Here is a 17,042-nt window from a genome sequence, read left to right as displayed (position 1 = left end):
TGATTATAGCTGGATAATATACTGAAGGGGTCCCGCCGGTTGTAAGCCAGTAGGGGGGGTAGGAGAGCCGTCGGCTGTATCCCGTCTGGTCAACGATTTCTAGGGAGAGTCCAGGTACAGAACACAGTGCCCGTAGAACCTTGATCCGCAGATGAATACACTTGGGCTCTCTTGTAGACGATAGCTGTAGCTGTAGCTTTAGGTCCACAACGAAGAAGAAGCGAGGCGACCTCAGTCTGGTCTGAGCGCCGTCTCACCTTGGCTCCTCTCGGGGTAAATCCAACACTCACCGGTGTTGGCGATTATCCGCTCCACAAATCAAAGCACCAAAGCAAATAGATATTCCATGCCGTATAGGGCTCAGCAGTCGTCGGGGTAGGTAATCCAATGTGCAGGTCCACTCGTCCTCGCCTAGAACTCCTCGGATGAAAGCACCACGCGTGGTCTGCCCAACCTGGTTAAGACTCTAGATAACGCGAGGAAACGATGGGGGTGCTGCTCACTTTAGAACTCTAACCGAACGATGCACCATACATAATAGACTATTATTACTTAATAGAAATACGGTGCCAAACTCTGGCAATTCAGCTATTAATTCGCACGAGGTCTCACTGCTATTCTAAGGCCAAACAGGCCGTACTACACCGCACGCGGTATCGTGGGGTGAGGCTTCACGTCTTGTTACTTAGTTGGGTAGAAGGGTAAAAGGACTAAGAGGAATTCTACATTTCTTGCGCCATATTTATATGCACGGTGGACAAGTAGTGCCGCTCTGCTTTCGGTAGCCGTATTCCTGCGCGGAGCTGAGGCTAGTAAGGGCATGTCTCGTCGGTACCTTTGAACTTGAACGCCAGGGGCTTGTCCCTGGCGCCTGGTCCTTTTGTCCAATAAGAGAATGAACTATTATGGGCTGCAGTAGAATAAAGGGATATTCCGTGTATATGTACAAGGAATATACAAGGGATATCAAACGATATACAAATACTATTAAATATATACCCATAAATAAATATATATATTCGGTTTAATCTGATCCTTCACAACAATTAGCATCAGCATTAGCATTAGCATCAGCATTAGCATTAGCATCAGCATTAGCATTAGCATTAGCATCAGCATCAGCATCAGCATTAGCATTAGCATCAGCATTAGCATTAGCATCAGCATCAGCATCAGCATTAGCATTAGCATCAGCATTAGCATTAGCATCAGCATCAGCATTAGCATCAGCATCAGCATCAGCATTAGTATTAGCATTGCTCCACAAACACGTGACCTTGAATCAACAGAAGGATGTGTGCAAGCTGCTCGTGTGACTCACTCAACACGCTGTCTGGGGTTGATGATGTCAGGACAGGGGTCAGGACGGGGGTCAGGACGGGGGTCAGGACGGGGGTCAGGGAGTCAGGACGGGGGTCAGGACGGGGGTCAGGACGGGGGTCAGGGAGTCAGGTCGGGGGTCAGGATGGGAGTCAGGATGGAGGTCAGGATGGGGGTCAGGACGGGGGTCAGGACGGGGGTCAGGGAGTCAGGTCGGGGGTCAGGATGGGAGTCAGGATGGGGGTCAGGATGGGGGTCAGGGAGTCAGGATGGGAGTCAGGATGGGGGTCAGGGAGTCAGGATGGGAGTCAGGATGGGGGTCAGGATGGGGGTCAGGATGGGGGTCAGGATGGGAGTCAGGATGGGAGTCAGGATGGGAGTCAGGGAGTCAGGATGGGAGTCAGGATGGGAGTCAGGATGGGGGTCAGGATGGGAGTCAGGATGGGGGTCAGGATGGGGGTCAGGGAGTCAGGATGGGAGTCAGGGTGGGAGTCAGGATGGGGGTCAGGGAGTCAGGATGGGAGTCAGGATGGGAGTCAGGATGGGGGTCAGGGAGTCAGGATGGGAGTCAGGATGGGGGTCAGGATGGGAGTCAGGATGGGGGTCAGGATGGGGGTCAGGATGGGAGTCAGGATGGGAGTCAGGATGGGGGTCAGGATGGGGGTCAGGATGGGGGTCAGGATGGGAGTCAGGATGGGAGTCAGGATGGGGGTCAGGATGGGAGTCAGGATGGGGGTCAGGGAGTCAGGATGGGGTCAGGGAGTCAGGATGGGGGTCAGGATGGGGGTCAGGGAGTCAGGATGGGAGTCAGGATGGGGGTCAGGGAGTCAGGATGGGGGTCAGGATGGGGGTCAGGGAGTCAGGATGGGAGTCAGGATGGGGGTCAGGATGGGGGTCAGGGAGTCAGGATGGGGGTCAGGATGGGGGTCAGGGAGTCAGGATGGGAGTCAGGATGGGAGTCAGGGAGTCAGGATGGGAGTCAGGGAGTCAGGATGGGAGTCAGGGTGGGAGTCAGGGAGTCAGGATGGGAGTCAGGGAGTCAGGATGGGAGTCAGGGAGTCAGGATGGGAGTCAGGATGGGGGTCAGGATGGGGGTCAGGGAGTCAGGATGGGAGTCAGGATGGGGGTCAGGATGGGGGTCAGGGAGTCAGGATGGGAGTCAGGATGGGGGTCAGGGAGTCAGGATGGGAGTCAGGATGGGGGTCAGGGAGTCAGGATGGGAGTCAGGATGGGAGTCAGGATGGGGGTCAGGACGGGGGTCAGGATGGGGGTCAGTGCGGTGGACATGTGGTCGTGGCAGGACACACAGATGTTAGCGTGTTAACATGGCATGTTAGCCGCCAGATTAGGAGCCCCAGGGTGGGACCCACGCTCCCCTCCCCTCCCTTTCCCTCCCTTCCCCTCCCCTCTCCGACCCAGGATTAGGAGCCCCAGGGTGGGACCCACGCTCCCCTCCCCTCCCTTTCCCTCCCTTCCCCTCCCCTCTCCGACCCAGGATTAGGAGCCCCAGGGTGGGACCCACGCTCCCCTCCCCTCCCTTCCCCTCCCCTCTCCGACCCAGGATTAGGAGCCCCAGGGTGCTCTAACCCTAACCATAACCCAGCTTGGGACTCACGAAGACAGAGGCGTCCTGGAAGGTGGGGGTCTCCGGCGTGCCCTGGCTGTAGACGGACACTCGTCTCTGGAGCGCAGTGGCCTTGCTGATGTTGCCCGTGGACAAGGTGAGGTCCTCCACATCGAAGGGGCTGGACAGGGGAGAGAGAGGGAGGGTAGTTAGGACGAGGTGAGGTCCTCCACGTGGAAGGGGCTGGACAGGGGAGAGAGAGGGAGGGGAGTTAGGACGAGGTGAGGTCCTCCACGTGGAAGGGGCTGGACAGGGGAGAGAGAGGGAGGGTAGTTAGGACGAGGTGAGGTCCTCCATGTGGAAGGGGCTGGACAGGGGAGAGAGAGGGAGGGTAGTTAGGACGAGGTGAGGTCCTCCACGTGGAAGGGGCTGGACAGGGGAGAGAGAGGGAGGGTAGTTAGGACGAGGTGAGGTCCTCCACATGGAAGGGGCTGGACAGGGGAGAGAGAGGGAGGGTAGTTAGGACGAGGTGAGGTCCTCCATGTGGAAGGGGCTGGACAGGGGAGAGAGAGGGAGGGTAGTTAGGACGAGGTGAGGTCCTCCACATCGAAGGGGCTGGACAGGAGAGAGAGAGGGAGGGTAGTTAGGACGAGGTCAGGTCCTCCATGTGGAAGGGGCTGGACAGGGGAGAGAGAGGGAGGGTAGTTAGGACGAGGTGAGGTCCTCCATGTGGAAGGGGCTGGACAGGGGAGAGAGAGGGAGGGTAGTTAGGACGAGGTGAGGTCCTCCATGTGGAAGGGGCTGGACAGGAGAGAGAGAGGGAGGGTAGTTAGGACGAGGTGAGGTCCTCCATGTGGAAGGGGCTGGACAGGGGAGAGAGAGGGAGGGTAGTTAGGACGAGGTGAGGTCCTCCATGTGGAAGGGGCTGGACAGGGGAGAGAGAGGGAGGGTAGTTAGGACGAGGTGAGGTCCTCCACATGGAAGGGGCTGGACAGGGGAGAGAGAGGGAGGGTAGTTAGGACGAGGTGAGGTCCTCCATGTGGAAGGGGCTGGACAGGGGAGAGAGAGGGAGGGTAGTTAGGACGAGGTGAGGTCCTCCACATCGAAGGGGCTGGACAGGAGAGAGAGAGGGAGGGTAGTTAGGACGAGGTCGGGTCCTCCATGTGGAAGGGGCTGGACAGGGGAGAGAGAGGGAGGGTAGTTAGGACGAGGTGAGGTCCTCCATGTGGAAGGGGCTGGACAGGGGAGAGAGAGGGAGGGTAGTTAGGACGAGGTGAGGTCCTCCATGTGGAAGGGGCTGGACAGGAGAGAGAGAGGGAGGGTAGTTAGGACGAGGTGAGGTCCTCCATGTGGAAGGGGCTGGACAGGGGAGAGAGAGGGAGGGTAGTTAGGACGAGGTGAGGTCCTCCATGTGGAAGGGGCTGGACAGGGGAGAGAGAGGGAGGGTAGTTAGGACGAGGTGAGGTCCTCCATGTGGAAGGGGCTGGACAGGAGAGAGAGAGGGAGGGTAGTTAGGACGAGGTGAGGTCCTCCATGTGGAAGGGGCTGGACAGGGGAGAGAGAGGGAGGGTAGTTAGGACGAGGTGAGGTCCTCCATGTGGAAGGGGCTGGACAGGAGAGAGAGAGGGAGGGTAGTTAGGACGAGGTGAGGTCCTCCACATCGAAGGGGCTGGACAGGGGAGAGAGAGAGGGAGGGTAGTTAGGACGAGGTCAGGTCCTCCACATCGAAGGGGCTGGACAGGGGAGAGAGAGGGAGGGTAGTTAGGACGAGGTCAGGTCCTCCATGTGGAAGGGGCTGGACAGGGGAGAGAGAGGGAGGGTAGTTAGGACGAGGTCGGGTCCTCCATGTGGAAGGGGCTGGACAGGGGAGAGAGAGGGAGGGTAGTTAGGACGAGGTGAGGTCCTCCACGTGGAAGGGGCTGGACAGGGGAGAGAGAGGGAGGGTAGTTAGGACAAGGTGAGGTCCTCCAGGTGGAAGGGGCTGGACAGGGGAGAGAGAGGGAGGGTAGTTAGGAGGAGGTCAGGTCCTCCACATCGAAGGGGCTGGACAGGGGAGAGAGAGGGAGGGTAGTTAGGACGAGGTCAGGTCCTCCATGTGGAAGGGGCTGGACAGGGGAGAGAGAGGGAGGGTACAGCAATACATCCTGCTATGACTCCTCCTCCTCTGTTGAGTCACTATTCCTGTTGCAAATATGAGCTGGAGGATGTAAGGTCAAATGGAACGACCGCATTTCCACTGCAGATGACATTGCACCACAGTGGATACACAATATATTCACTGGGTAGCATGGGGTCAATATGATCACTAATATAGACCACCGCAACACTTCTGGTATTCTCAGCTCATGTCGATGAGAGCCTTGGCATAAGTGGTTGTAGGTACGCCTGTGGGGGTGCTGAAGACATGATCCAATAGACTTTTATTTTTATACGCCCGAGTCTCCTGAACACGGAGAGACCAATCCCAAGTTCACGGCACTTTCTCTGCCGAGCTATAGTCACTTTTATGCATGCAGTGTTTGGGGAGTAGGTGCAGAAAAGTGAATATAGCTTGTAGTGCCGATCGACTTGGGATCCGTGTTCACGAGACTCAGGCGTAACAAAAAGTCTATTGGATCACGTCTCCAGCGCCCCCACAGCCGTAGCTACAACCACTTACGTCAAGGCTGTCATCAACATTCATTCATTTTCTCCTCCCGCGCTCTCTCTCTCCCATGAGCTGAACATACCGGACGTGTTGCGGTGGTCTATGACCAGGGCTTGACATTAACACTTTAACTGCCACACACGAGATATCTCGGGTTTCCGATAGTTATGTTGAAAGCGACTCACGAGATTTCTCGGAATTTTTATTTATAATTTTTTTTAGCGATCTGAAATCATATTGCATCACGCGAGCCTACCCTAGTATACCCGAGCGCCGCCGGCGATCAGATGTGGAAAAAAGCGCCCCCTATCGTCTCCCAGATGACATAAGGGATTTTGGAATGGACTCAATGAAAATGGATGGGGAAAAAAATCCGGTACTCCACATTTTCCAGTCCACTGATCCAGCCGGGGTTACCACAGTTCATTCTGGAGCCTCTCAGCCCCGCAGCCCCGCGGAATCATGTGTACTACTGTATTACGTTGGATCCATACACTTATCGATTTTTTCGAATGGTGATCAGGAATTGGAATATACCAGTTGGATACCATCTGATATCAGGTAAGGAATCTATGTTATCAGTGTTAGGATAATCAGACTAATTTTGATGAAGATATAGGCTGTTATGTGAAATGGACTCTTTCGGTTTTACTGAAAAAATCCATGAGGAAATGAACGCGCCGATTATCCGTGCGCGGCGCGAATGTGCTTGCGTGCACATATAATATTGATCATCTAGCGTTTATTTGAAAACGATTCATAAATAGGCCGACGAATATCAGCGTTCTGGAATATTCTAGTAAAAGACGATTATCACAGAATGGTCTAGAATGAACTGTTTTTTATTTCAAAACGGGTGCTTTTCAAAATGCTCTGAAACGGAAATGAAGCGATAAAAAACCAATCTGCCTTGACAGCACTGACTGGAAATGAGTCTTTGATAAGTGACGGGCAGATTAGACACATAGCCATAATTTAAAACATAGATTAGGCGATATTAACGTTAACATTGAAGTGGACCGTGGCATCAAGGGGGTAAAAAGGAAAACCCGGCGTGGCACTCAAAGTGTTAACACCCGCCACCCGCCAAATGCGGGTAGAATTCGGCAGTGGCGTGTAACTCCGTCACTCTTACGAGCCACTTTGGCGGGTAGACCGTGCAGCGTCTCCGTTTTAGAGTCGTAGTGAAGAGTCTCTTTCTCTCTCTCTCTCTCGGAACGCAGTGCGCGCTTACTTGTGTTGCACGTAATGAGAGTCTCTTTCTCTCTCTGTCTCAAGTAGCCAAACTTTACACTATAAAACGAATTGGATATTTGGATATAGTGTGTGTGTGTGTGTGTGTGTGTGTGTGTGTGTGTGTGTGTGTGTGTGTGTGTGTGTGTGTGTGTGTGACTTTTGGCTGGTGAAAATGCTGAGTGGCTAGTGACTTTGGCCACTAGCCACAGTGGCTGGTGAGCCAAAAAGTTAATGTCAAGCCCTGTCTATGATGCAGGGTATTTCATATTGGGACATATAGCAAGTCGAGACCTGAGTTTGAAAGGATACTTCTGGCCCTATTCTTACTTAACAGTAGAATCAGTAAAGTCCTTTCACAGCACAATCCATGCTGTTCCTCATACTAGCGCCAGATAGTTAGCTACAATCCATGCTGTTCCTCATACTAGCTCCAGATAGTTAGCTACAGTCCATGCTGTTCCTCATACTAGCTCCAGATAGTTAGCTACAATCCATGCTGTTCCTCACACTAGCTCCAGATAGTTAGCTACAGTCCATGCTGTTCCTCACACTAGCTCCAGATAGTTAGCTACAATCCATGCTGTTCCTCACGCTAGCTCCAGATAGTTAGCTACAATCCATGCTGTTCCTCACGCTAGCTCCAGATAGTTAGCTACAATCCATGCTGTTCCTCATACTAGCTCCAGATAGTTAGCTACAATCCATGCTGTTCCTCATGCTAGCTCCACAATCCATGCTGTTCTTCATACTAGCTCCAGATAGTTAGCTACAATCCATGCTGTTCCTCATACTAGCTCCAGATAGTTAGCTACAATACATGCTGTTCCTCACGCTAGCTCCAGATAGTTAGCTACAATCCATGCTGTTCTTCATACTAGCTCCAGATAGTTAGCTACAATCCATGCTGTTCCTCATACTAGCTCCAGATAGTTAGCTACAGTCCATGCTGTTCCTCACACTAGCTCCAGATAGTTAGCTACAGTCCATGCTGTTCCTCATACTAGCTCCAGATAGTTAACTACAATCCATGCTGTTCCTCATACTAGCTCCAGATAGTTAGCTACAGTCCATGCTGTTCCTCACACTAGCTCCAGATAGTTAGCTACAGTCCATGCTGTTCCTCATACTAGCTCCAGATAGTTAACTACAATCCATGCTGTTCCTCATACTAGCTCCAGATATTTAGCTACAATCCATGCTGTTCCTCACACTAGCTCCAGATAGTTAGCTACAATCCATGCTGTTCCTCATGCTAGCTCCAGATAGTTAGCTACAGTTCATGCTGTTCCTCATACTAGCTCCAGATAGTTAGCTACAATCCATGCTGTTCCTCATACTAGCTCCAGATAGTTAGCTACAATCCATGCTGTTCCTCATACTAGCTCCAGATAGTTAGCTACAATCCATGCTGTTCCTCATACTATCTCCAGATAGTTAGCTACAATCCATGCTGTTCCTCACACTAGCTCCGGATAGTTAGCTACAGTCCATGCTGTTCTTCATACTAGCTCCAGATAGTTAGCTACAATCCATGCTGTTCCTCACACTATCTCCAGATAGTTAGCTACAATCCATGCTGTTCCTCACACTAGCTCCAGATAGTTAGCTACAGTCCATGCTGTTCCTCACACTAGCTCCAGATAGTTAGCTACAATCCATGCTGTTCCTCATACTAGCTCCAGATAGTTAGCTACAGTTCATGCTGTTCCTCATACTAGCTCCAGATAGTTAGCTACAATCCATGCTGTTCCTCATACTAGCTCCAGATAGTTAGCTACAATCCATGCTGTTCCTCATACTAGCTCCAGATAGTTAGCTACAATCCATGCTGTTCCTCATACTATCTCCAGATAGTTAGCTACAATCCATGCTGTTCCTCACACTAGCTCCAGATAGTTAGCTACAATCCATGCTGTTCCTCACACTAGCTCCGGATAGTTAGCTACAGTCCATGCTGTTCTTCATACTAGCTCCAGATAGTTAGCTACAATCCATGCTGTTCCTCACACTATCTCCAGATAGTTAGCTACAATCCATGCTGTTCCTCACACTAGCTCCAGATAGTTAGCTACAGTCCATGCTGTTCCTCATACTAGCTCCAGATAGTTAGCTACAATCCATGCTGTTCCTCATACTAGCTCCAGATAGTTAGCTACAGTCCATGCTGTTCCTCATACTAGCTCCAGATAGTTAGCTACAATCCATGCTGTTCCTCACACTAGCTCCAGATAGTTAGCTACAGTCCATGCTGTTCCTCATACTAGCTCCAGATAGTTAGCTACAATCCATGCTGTTCCTCATGCTAGCTCCAGATAGTTAGCTACAATCCATGCTGTTCCTCACGCTAGCTCCAGATAGTTAGCTACAATCCATGCTGTTCCTCATGCTAGCTCCAGATAGTTAGCTACAATCCATGCTGTTCCTCATACTAGCTCCAGATATTTAGCTACAATCCATGCTGTTCCTCACACTAGCTCCAGATAGTTAGCTACAATCCATGCTGTTCCTCATACTAGCTCCAGATAGTTAGCTACAGTTCATGCTGTTCCTCATACTAGCTCCAGATAGTTAGCTACAATCCATGCTGTTCCTCATACTAGCTCCAGATAGTTAGCTACAATCCATGCTGTTCCTCATACTAGCTCCAGATAGTTAGCTACAATCCATGCTGTTCCTCATACTATCTCCAGATAGTTAGCTACAATCCATGCTGTTCCTCACACTAGCTCCAGATAGTTAGCTACAGTCCATGCTGTTCCTCATACTAGCTCCAGATAGTTAGCTACAATCCATGCTGTTCCTCATACTAGCTCCAGATAGTTAGCTACAGTCCATGCTGTTCCTCATACTAGCTCCAGATAGTTAGCTACAATCCATGCTGTTCCTCACACTAGCTCCAGATAGTTAGCTACAGTCCATGCTGTTCCTCATACTAGCTCCAGATAGTTAGCTACAATCCATGCTGTTCCTCATGCTAGCTCCAGATAGTTAGCTACAATCCATGCTGTTCCTCACGCTAGCTCCAGATAGTTAGCTACAATCCATGCTGTTCCTCATGCTAGCTCCAGATAGTTAGCTACAATCCATGCTGTTCCTCATACTAGCTCCAGATAGTTAGCTACAATCCATGCTGTTCCTCACGCTAGCTCCAGATAGTTAGCTACAGTCCATGCTGTTCCTCATACTAGCTCCAGATAGTTAGCTACAATCCATGCTGTTCCTCATGCTGGCTCCAGATAGTTAGCTACAATCCATGCTGTTCCTCATACTAGCTCCAGATAGTTAGCTACAGTCCATGCTGTTCCTCATACTAGCTCCAGATAGTTAGCTACAATCCATGCTGTTCCTCATACTAGCTCCAGATAGTTAGCTACAATCCATGCTGTTCCTCACACTAGCTCCAGATAGTTAGCTACAATCCATGCTGTTCCTCATACTAGCTCCAGATAGTTAGCTACAGTCCATGCTGTTCCTCATACTAGCTCCAGATAGTTAGCTACAGTCCATGCTGTTCCTCATACTAGCTCCAGATAGTTAGCTACAGTCCATGCTGTTCCTCATACTAGCTCCAAATACTAGCTTCAGACGGGAGCTCGACCTGGATTGTACAGAGAAAGGACTCTACCGATCGACATCATCGATGGTAAATAAGAAACAGGCCTAGGGTTCAAACTATCCCTTTAACGTGTCATCCGAAGGACAGAGAGATCCTTACATTACATTTACATTTAGTAATTTAGCTGAAACGTTTTTATCCAAAGCGACTTACAAGTTCTGTACGACAAGTCAACAGGAAGGGCACAACTCTATCAGCTGAGTAACAATGCTCACCAAAGTGTCGAGTGCTACAGTGTAGGTTAGTTTATTAGGACAAGTGCATGACAGTATGGTTAGTTAGGGTTAGATTGATAGATCCTTATAAGATAAGATATTCCTTTATTGATCCCCTTGGGGAAATTCAGGCATCATAGCAGCATGGGGGGGGGGGGGGAGGGGGAGGGGGTACAGGTACATGGTGATAGTAGAAGACGTGATACAGGTCATACAATTATAGTACAGCAGAAAAGTAAAAATAGGCTGTGTTAAAGGGGAACTATTTTACTATTTCTTTCACTATTTGGGCACTTTTACACAATTCTTGTGAGTTTATGGAACACCTCTGTAATTTTTTATTTTTTTTTAATTCATTGTTTTGTATTTCTAATCAAGTCCTCAAAAACAGCATTTTTCTACCTCAAGATCTTAAGCCGTTTTGAGCCTGGGCTCCAACCACAATGGTAAACCACTGCCTCGCCTGAACATTATCATGCAGCGGTGTCTCTCTGACATCACAAATCAGCACATTTTCAGATGACTCAGTTCAGTGAGGGTGAATATTGTGAGAGGAGAATTGGAAGAATGCGCCAATATGAGAATTAGAGACATAGATCATATTAATATAAGTCCACATAGCTAGGAAACAATGCTAAACACTGAAAAAGGCCATTTATAAGATAGTTCCCCTTTAACAATATAACAATATAACAATATAATTAACTCTGAGTATGAGCAAGTAGGCCGTGTAGATCAAGGTGCAGATGAGGGGTCTGTATGCCCAATCAGTTATATTTGCAACAATAAATATAGTTACAATAGACACTAGAATCTAAATATATACCATGAGTAAGTATACAGTATACACAGGTGCAGTATGCATAAGGTACGTATGGCGTGGTGTACTCACTACCAGGTGACCTCCAGGTTGAGCTTGACGGTCCCCAGGTCGTTCACGTCCACGGCCACCACCTGGGGCATGGCGGTGAACAGCTCCTTGGTCTCACAGATCACGCTGCCCACCAGGATGTGAGTGGCCAGGCCCTTCAGCTCCGTCACCTGAGGGGACCGAGCGGCCCAGCGGGCGGGAGGTCGAGTTACGCAGAGGTCGGAGGGCATTAGGCCATGGTTACACTTGGCTAAAACAGGAACGTTTTGTTGCTGAATGATTACGTTTGCACGTCCAAGTTAAAAAGAAACACAGTTTTGGCAGGAAAACACGTTCCCCTAGCGGGAACGCTGAAAAGGTGTTTTCGTTTTGGAAACTCGCCGACAATGGTGCCATGTAATCTGCGCGAGCCGGATACGGAGCCGTTGTTGCCCAACGCCCAGGCGCAGTAGAGACCCGCACGGTTATTTCCAGTGTTTACAGCAGAGCTGTCCCAAGGAGCTGCGGCTACCATGTGTTGTCAAGTTATTGTTATAAGGAGCCCAGTCCAAGCTACAACAGTCTGCATTCCCTTAACAATTGTTTGTATTGTGCCGTATTGTATTGTACCCATTCTGCAATCTGTTAAATAAAGTTTACATCCATTCATTCTGCTAGCATTAACGTTACCAAGCTGCTAGCCACAATGCTATACTGTTATAATGGCATATCCGAATCACGTTAGCACGTAAGCTAACAAAATCTGCGATATTTTTGTGAGACTAAACTCTGCTCTTGGTGGTCAATTGTGTTGATGTTAGTTTTGTTTCATCAACAAATCATCAACAAATGAGCCAGAACACACAGTGAATGTATCCGTTTTTGTTTATTGCACTTTATTTCTTGCTGAAAAATAAATGCTATGTGGCTAAATAGCTCATGCGAGGTATAAAGATGGTGGCTTTTGAGATTTTGAGCAGGATGTGGAGTGTCTCGTTCAACCTTTCTGATTGGTTGAAAATGGCCTTCATGTATATCATTGCTACCTCAATTTTCAAAGATACTCGAAAAATTATTTGTAAATAGACTTGATGGCTTTATTGAAAAATATGGATTATTGAGTGACCATCAATATGGTTTTAGGAGCAATAGATCAACATCCTTAGCAGTAATAGATTTTGTGGAAAATATATCAACAGCAATTAATGAAAAACAACCCTCAATAGGTGTATTTATTGACCTACGTAAAGCATTTGACACAATTGATCATTCCCTGCTTTTACAAAAAATTGAACGGTATGGAATAAGAGGTGTCACTCATCATTGGTTAAGAAGTTATCTAGATAATAGGTTTCAATATGTAAATATTAATAATACAGAATCACATCTTAGAAGAGTAACTTGTGGTGTTCCACAGGGTTCCGTATTGGGACCCAAGTTATTTATACTTTATTTAAATTATATTTTTACAGTATTGAATATTTTGAAAACTGTTATGTTTGCTGATGATACTAATTTACTTTGTTCAGGGGAGGACATAAAAGAATTATTGAAAACAGTAGAAAGGGAATTGATAAAGTTAAAGAAATGGTTTGAATGGAATAAGTTGTCTCTTAATGAAAACAAAACAAAATGTATGGTATTTGGTGGTGTTCCTACCGACTGTGAAATTAAACTGAATTTAAATGGAACCGAAATTGAAAGAGTATATGAAACTAAATTCTTAGGTGTGATTATAGATCACAAACTTTGTTGGAAGCCACATATACAATATATCAAAGGTAAATTAGCCAAATCTGTTGGCATTCTGTACAAAACAAGGGAGCTGTTAAACCAGAAATGTTTGCATATATTGTATTTTTCACTTGTGGTGCCATACATGTCATATTGTGTTGAGGTCTGGGGGAATGTTTATAAAACAAATATAGATCATATTATTAAACTACAGAAAAGAGCTATTAGAATAATAAATAAAGCTAGTTATCTTGAATCGACAAATCCATTATTCATAAAGTCCTGCGCATTAAAATGTGTAGATATGGTTTACATAAAAACCTTGGAGATCATTTTTCGTGCTAAGAGTAAGAACCTACCCGCTTGTATTCAATGTCTCTTTCAACCAAGAGAAGAAAAGTATAATTTAAGAGGGTTACATGTAAAACATGTAAAAAGGTAAGAACTAATGTAAAAGCTAGATGCGTTTCAATTTTGGGAGTTAAATTGTGGAATAGTCTTGTGACGGGTTGAAGTTGTGTACTTCTCAGGGGAGATTTAAAAAGGCCCTGGAGGATAAAATAATTCAGGAGTACAGTTTTGAGTAAAACATCAAACATTTATTTTCTCTTTTCTTTTTTCTCTTAAAGAATCTTGCAGCATATTTTAAAATGTTCTTTCTTATATTAAAGTATTGGGGGGCAGCTATTTAGCTAGTTCTTCGCTATTTGGTCATCTATTAGATAGTACCCCTGGAATTTTGAATTTAAATTTAAAAAGGTTGAACTCTGTTTTCTTTTCTTTTTGTCTTTATAATTTATAAATTGTTATATTCTGTATTATTATTGTTTTTGTTATTTTCCTGTGAAGTTCTGTGTATTGTGATTGTGATTAATGTGTTGTCTTGTTTCATGTAAGTAATAATAAAAAAATGTGATAAAAAAAAAAAAAACTTATATTTAGTTTTTAAGAATTGTAAAGGATAGGCAAAAATAAGCACGTGCTTCAGCCTATTACTTTTTTCGGTCATTGAGTTTGGATTTTGTGTGTGAGCTTACTTTGAATATGTACATTTGTGATTTTTTCTTTTCCTTTTGAAAGTCCACACGTGTGTTTTTGATTTATCTGTAAACAAAGACCGAAAATAAAACTATTCATTAATTCATTCATGTATGAACTACATCGCCACCTACTGCTTTGGCATTGTACTACATGTATATAGTAGACGAGACAAAACAACGTCTAACTTAACTCTTCTTGCCTGCCAATACGCAGCGTTCTGAAAAGCGAAATGAAACGAAATGAAATGGCCCTAGTGTAACCGCAGCATTAGAGTTATAAACAACAGGCCTGCGTTTGCTGTCCACTGCTGCAATCCATGCATTGTGCTGCGTTGCTTCTCACAGAGGCAAGCGTCGAGTCGGGAGAGCAGCCTGTAGACTAGACCTTGATGTTAATGAGGTCTGTACCTTGATGTTAACGAGGTCTGTAACGAGGTCTGTACCTTGATGTTAACGAGGTCTGTACCTTGATATTAATGAGGTCTGTAACTTGATGTTAATGATGTCTGTAATGAGGTCTGTAACTTGATGTTAATGAGGTCTGTAACGAGGTCTGTACCTTGATGTTAATGAGGTCTGTACCTTGATGTTAATGAGGTCTGTAATGAGGTCTGTAACTTGATGTTAATGAGGTCTGTAACGAGGTCTGTACCTTGATGTTAATGAGGTCTGTACCTTGATGTTAATGAGGTCTGTACCGTGATGTTAATGAGGTCTGTACCTTGATGTTAATGAGGTCTGTAATGAGGTCTGTAACTTGATGTTAATGAGGTCTGTAACGAGGTCTGTACCTTGATGTTAATGAGGTCTGTACCTTGATGTTAATGAGGTCTGTAATGAGGTCTGTACCTTGATGTTAATGAGGTCTGTACCGTGATGTTAATGAGGTCTGTACCTTGATGTTAATGAGGTCTGTATCTTGATGTTAATGAGGTCTGTACCTTGATGTTAATTAGGTCTGTACCTTGATGTTAATGAGGTCTGTACCTTGATGTTAATGAGGTCTGTGACGAGGTCTGTACCTTGATGTTAATGAGGTCTGTACCTTGATGTTAATGAGGTCTGTACCTTGATGTTAATGAGGTCTGTACCTTGATGTTAATGATGTCTGTAATGAGGTCTGTAACTTGATGTTAACGAGGTCTGTACCGTGATGTTAATGAGGTCTGTACCTTGATGTTAATGAGGTCTGTATCTTGATGTTAATGATGTCTGTACCTTGATGTTAATGAGGTCTGTACCGTGATGTTAATGAGGTCTGTACCTTGATGTTAATGAGGTCTGTATCTTGATGTTAATGAGGTCTGTACCTTGATGTTAATGAGGTCTGTACCTTGATGTTAATGAGGTCTGTACCTTGATGTTAATGAGGTCTGTGACGAGGTCTGTACCTTGATGTTAATGAGGTCTGTAGACTAGACCTTGATGTTAATGAGGTCTGTAGACTAGACCTTGATGTTAATGAGGTCTGTACCTTGATGTTAATGAGGTCTGTACATTGATGTTAATGAGGTCTGTACCTTGATGTTAACGAGGTCTGTACCTTGATGTTAATGAGGTCTGTGACGAGGTCTGTACCTTGATGTTAACGAGGTCTGTACCTTGATGTTAATGAGGTCTGTACCTTGATGTTAACCTGTTCCACCCCAGGTGAAAATCTGCATAAAATGTATACCTAGGTAAATGGAATATTGCTCCACTTCTACAAGGGCTATTTGCATATTCTTGGTATCTAGGAACATCTATGGACCTCAATGAATGTATTCTCAGTGTCAGAAATATTGTGTCTATTACTAGGCTTGCTTAAATTCTGATGAAACAAAGGAAAATATTAATTATGATTTTTCTTTTCATCTTTGACAGTGAATAAAACCATGATAATAATGACCAAACTTAAAAAACTGCCACTGGGCTAATTCAGTACCCTCTTGAGATCATGTGTACAAAAGATCTAAGGAAATTAATAAAGGGAAGATGATAAAATTGAAGGTTTTGTATATACAGTACTGAATTCTCCCATCCGGACCAATGCAATTTGAAATATTATTATAGAATATAGAATATATGCTTATACATTACCTTATTATAGCCAATTCGCACATTTATATATATATATACATATAGTATCTTTCAAATGGCCGAGTTCAATTTGGATATAGTATCACCAGGCATGCGTAATAACATATACAGTTATTTAATGTAATCGACTGTACTTTTTTATTTCTCCCACAGTGTAATCATTCTGTAACTAATTTCAGATCTGATTCTTCCTACATGATTACAATAGTGTGGAGAAACTGACTGCGTTTCAATATTTGTCAAAAACGTTACCTTTTGTAGCTTATTATCGCGAATCATAACAATTATTGATATGATTGCTTCAGAACGCCGAACTTTGAACGTCCATAGCTTTGTGTAGGAAGTGTAGTTTTGAGAAACTCCGACACTGGCAGATAGCTGGCGAGGCGATCTTCAAAATGGCCACAAAAAAACTACAATTCCCATGGTTCAACATTTCCATTTCCGGTTCCGCATCAAAAACGCGACTGAAAAATAAAACCTTAAAATGATAACTCACTTTTAACCTATTGCTAAACTATTGCCAACCTAACGTTTTACATTCTACATGTATTTGTGACATAGTAGTGATAATAATACTTGAAAACGTTTGATTTTAAAAAACGCAAATTTATTGCATCACTCATAAAAATATTAATATATGATAATAATGTCAAAAAGGGGTCGGTACCGACCCCGTGGGGGGGAACAGGTTAATGAGGTCTGTACCTTGATGTTAATGAGGTCTGTACCTTGATGTTA

The 17,042-nt window shown here is 45.7% G+C and overlaps 1 protein-coding gene across 1 annotated transcript in view; it reads right to left on the bottom strand.

Annotated features, from left to right (window-relative positions):
- The window catches only part of ripor2 (RHO family interacting cell polarization regulator 2), a gene marked incomplete at its 5' end in the record, with an annotated part of 174,533 nt that overhangs the window by 37,244 nt on the left and 120,247 nt on the right, over positions 1–17,042 (bottom strand). The window contains 2 exon segments of the mRNA XM_084312062.1: positions 2,936–3,065; positions 11,491–11,639. Of these exon segments, the coding sequence (XP_084168188.1) occupies positions 2,936–3,065; positions 11,491–11,639 (279 nt within the window).

Source organism: Notolepis coatsorum (genome assembly GCF_963971535.1).
Source record: "Notolepis coatsorum genome assembly, chromosome: 4".
In the NCBI taxonomy this organism is placed as follows: domain Eukaryota; kingdom Metazoa; phylum Chordata; class Actinopteri; order Aulopiformes; family Paralepididae; genus Notolepis; species Notolepis coatsorum.
Note: the sequence above shows the minus strand (reverse complement) of the source record. Positions and strands in the feature narration are given on the sequence as shown.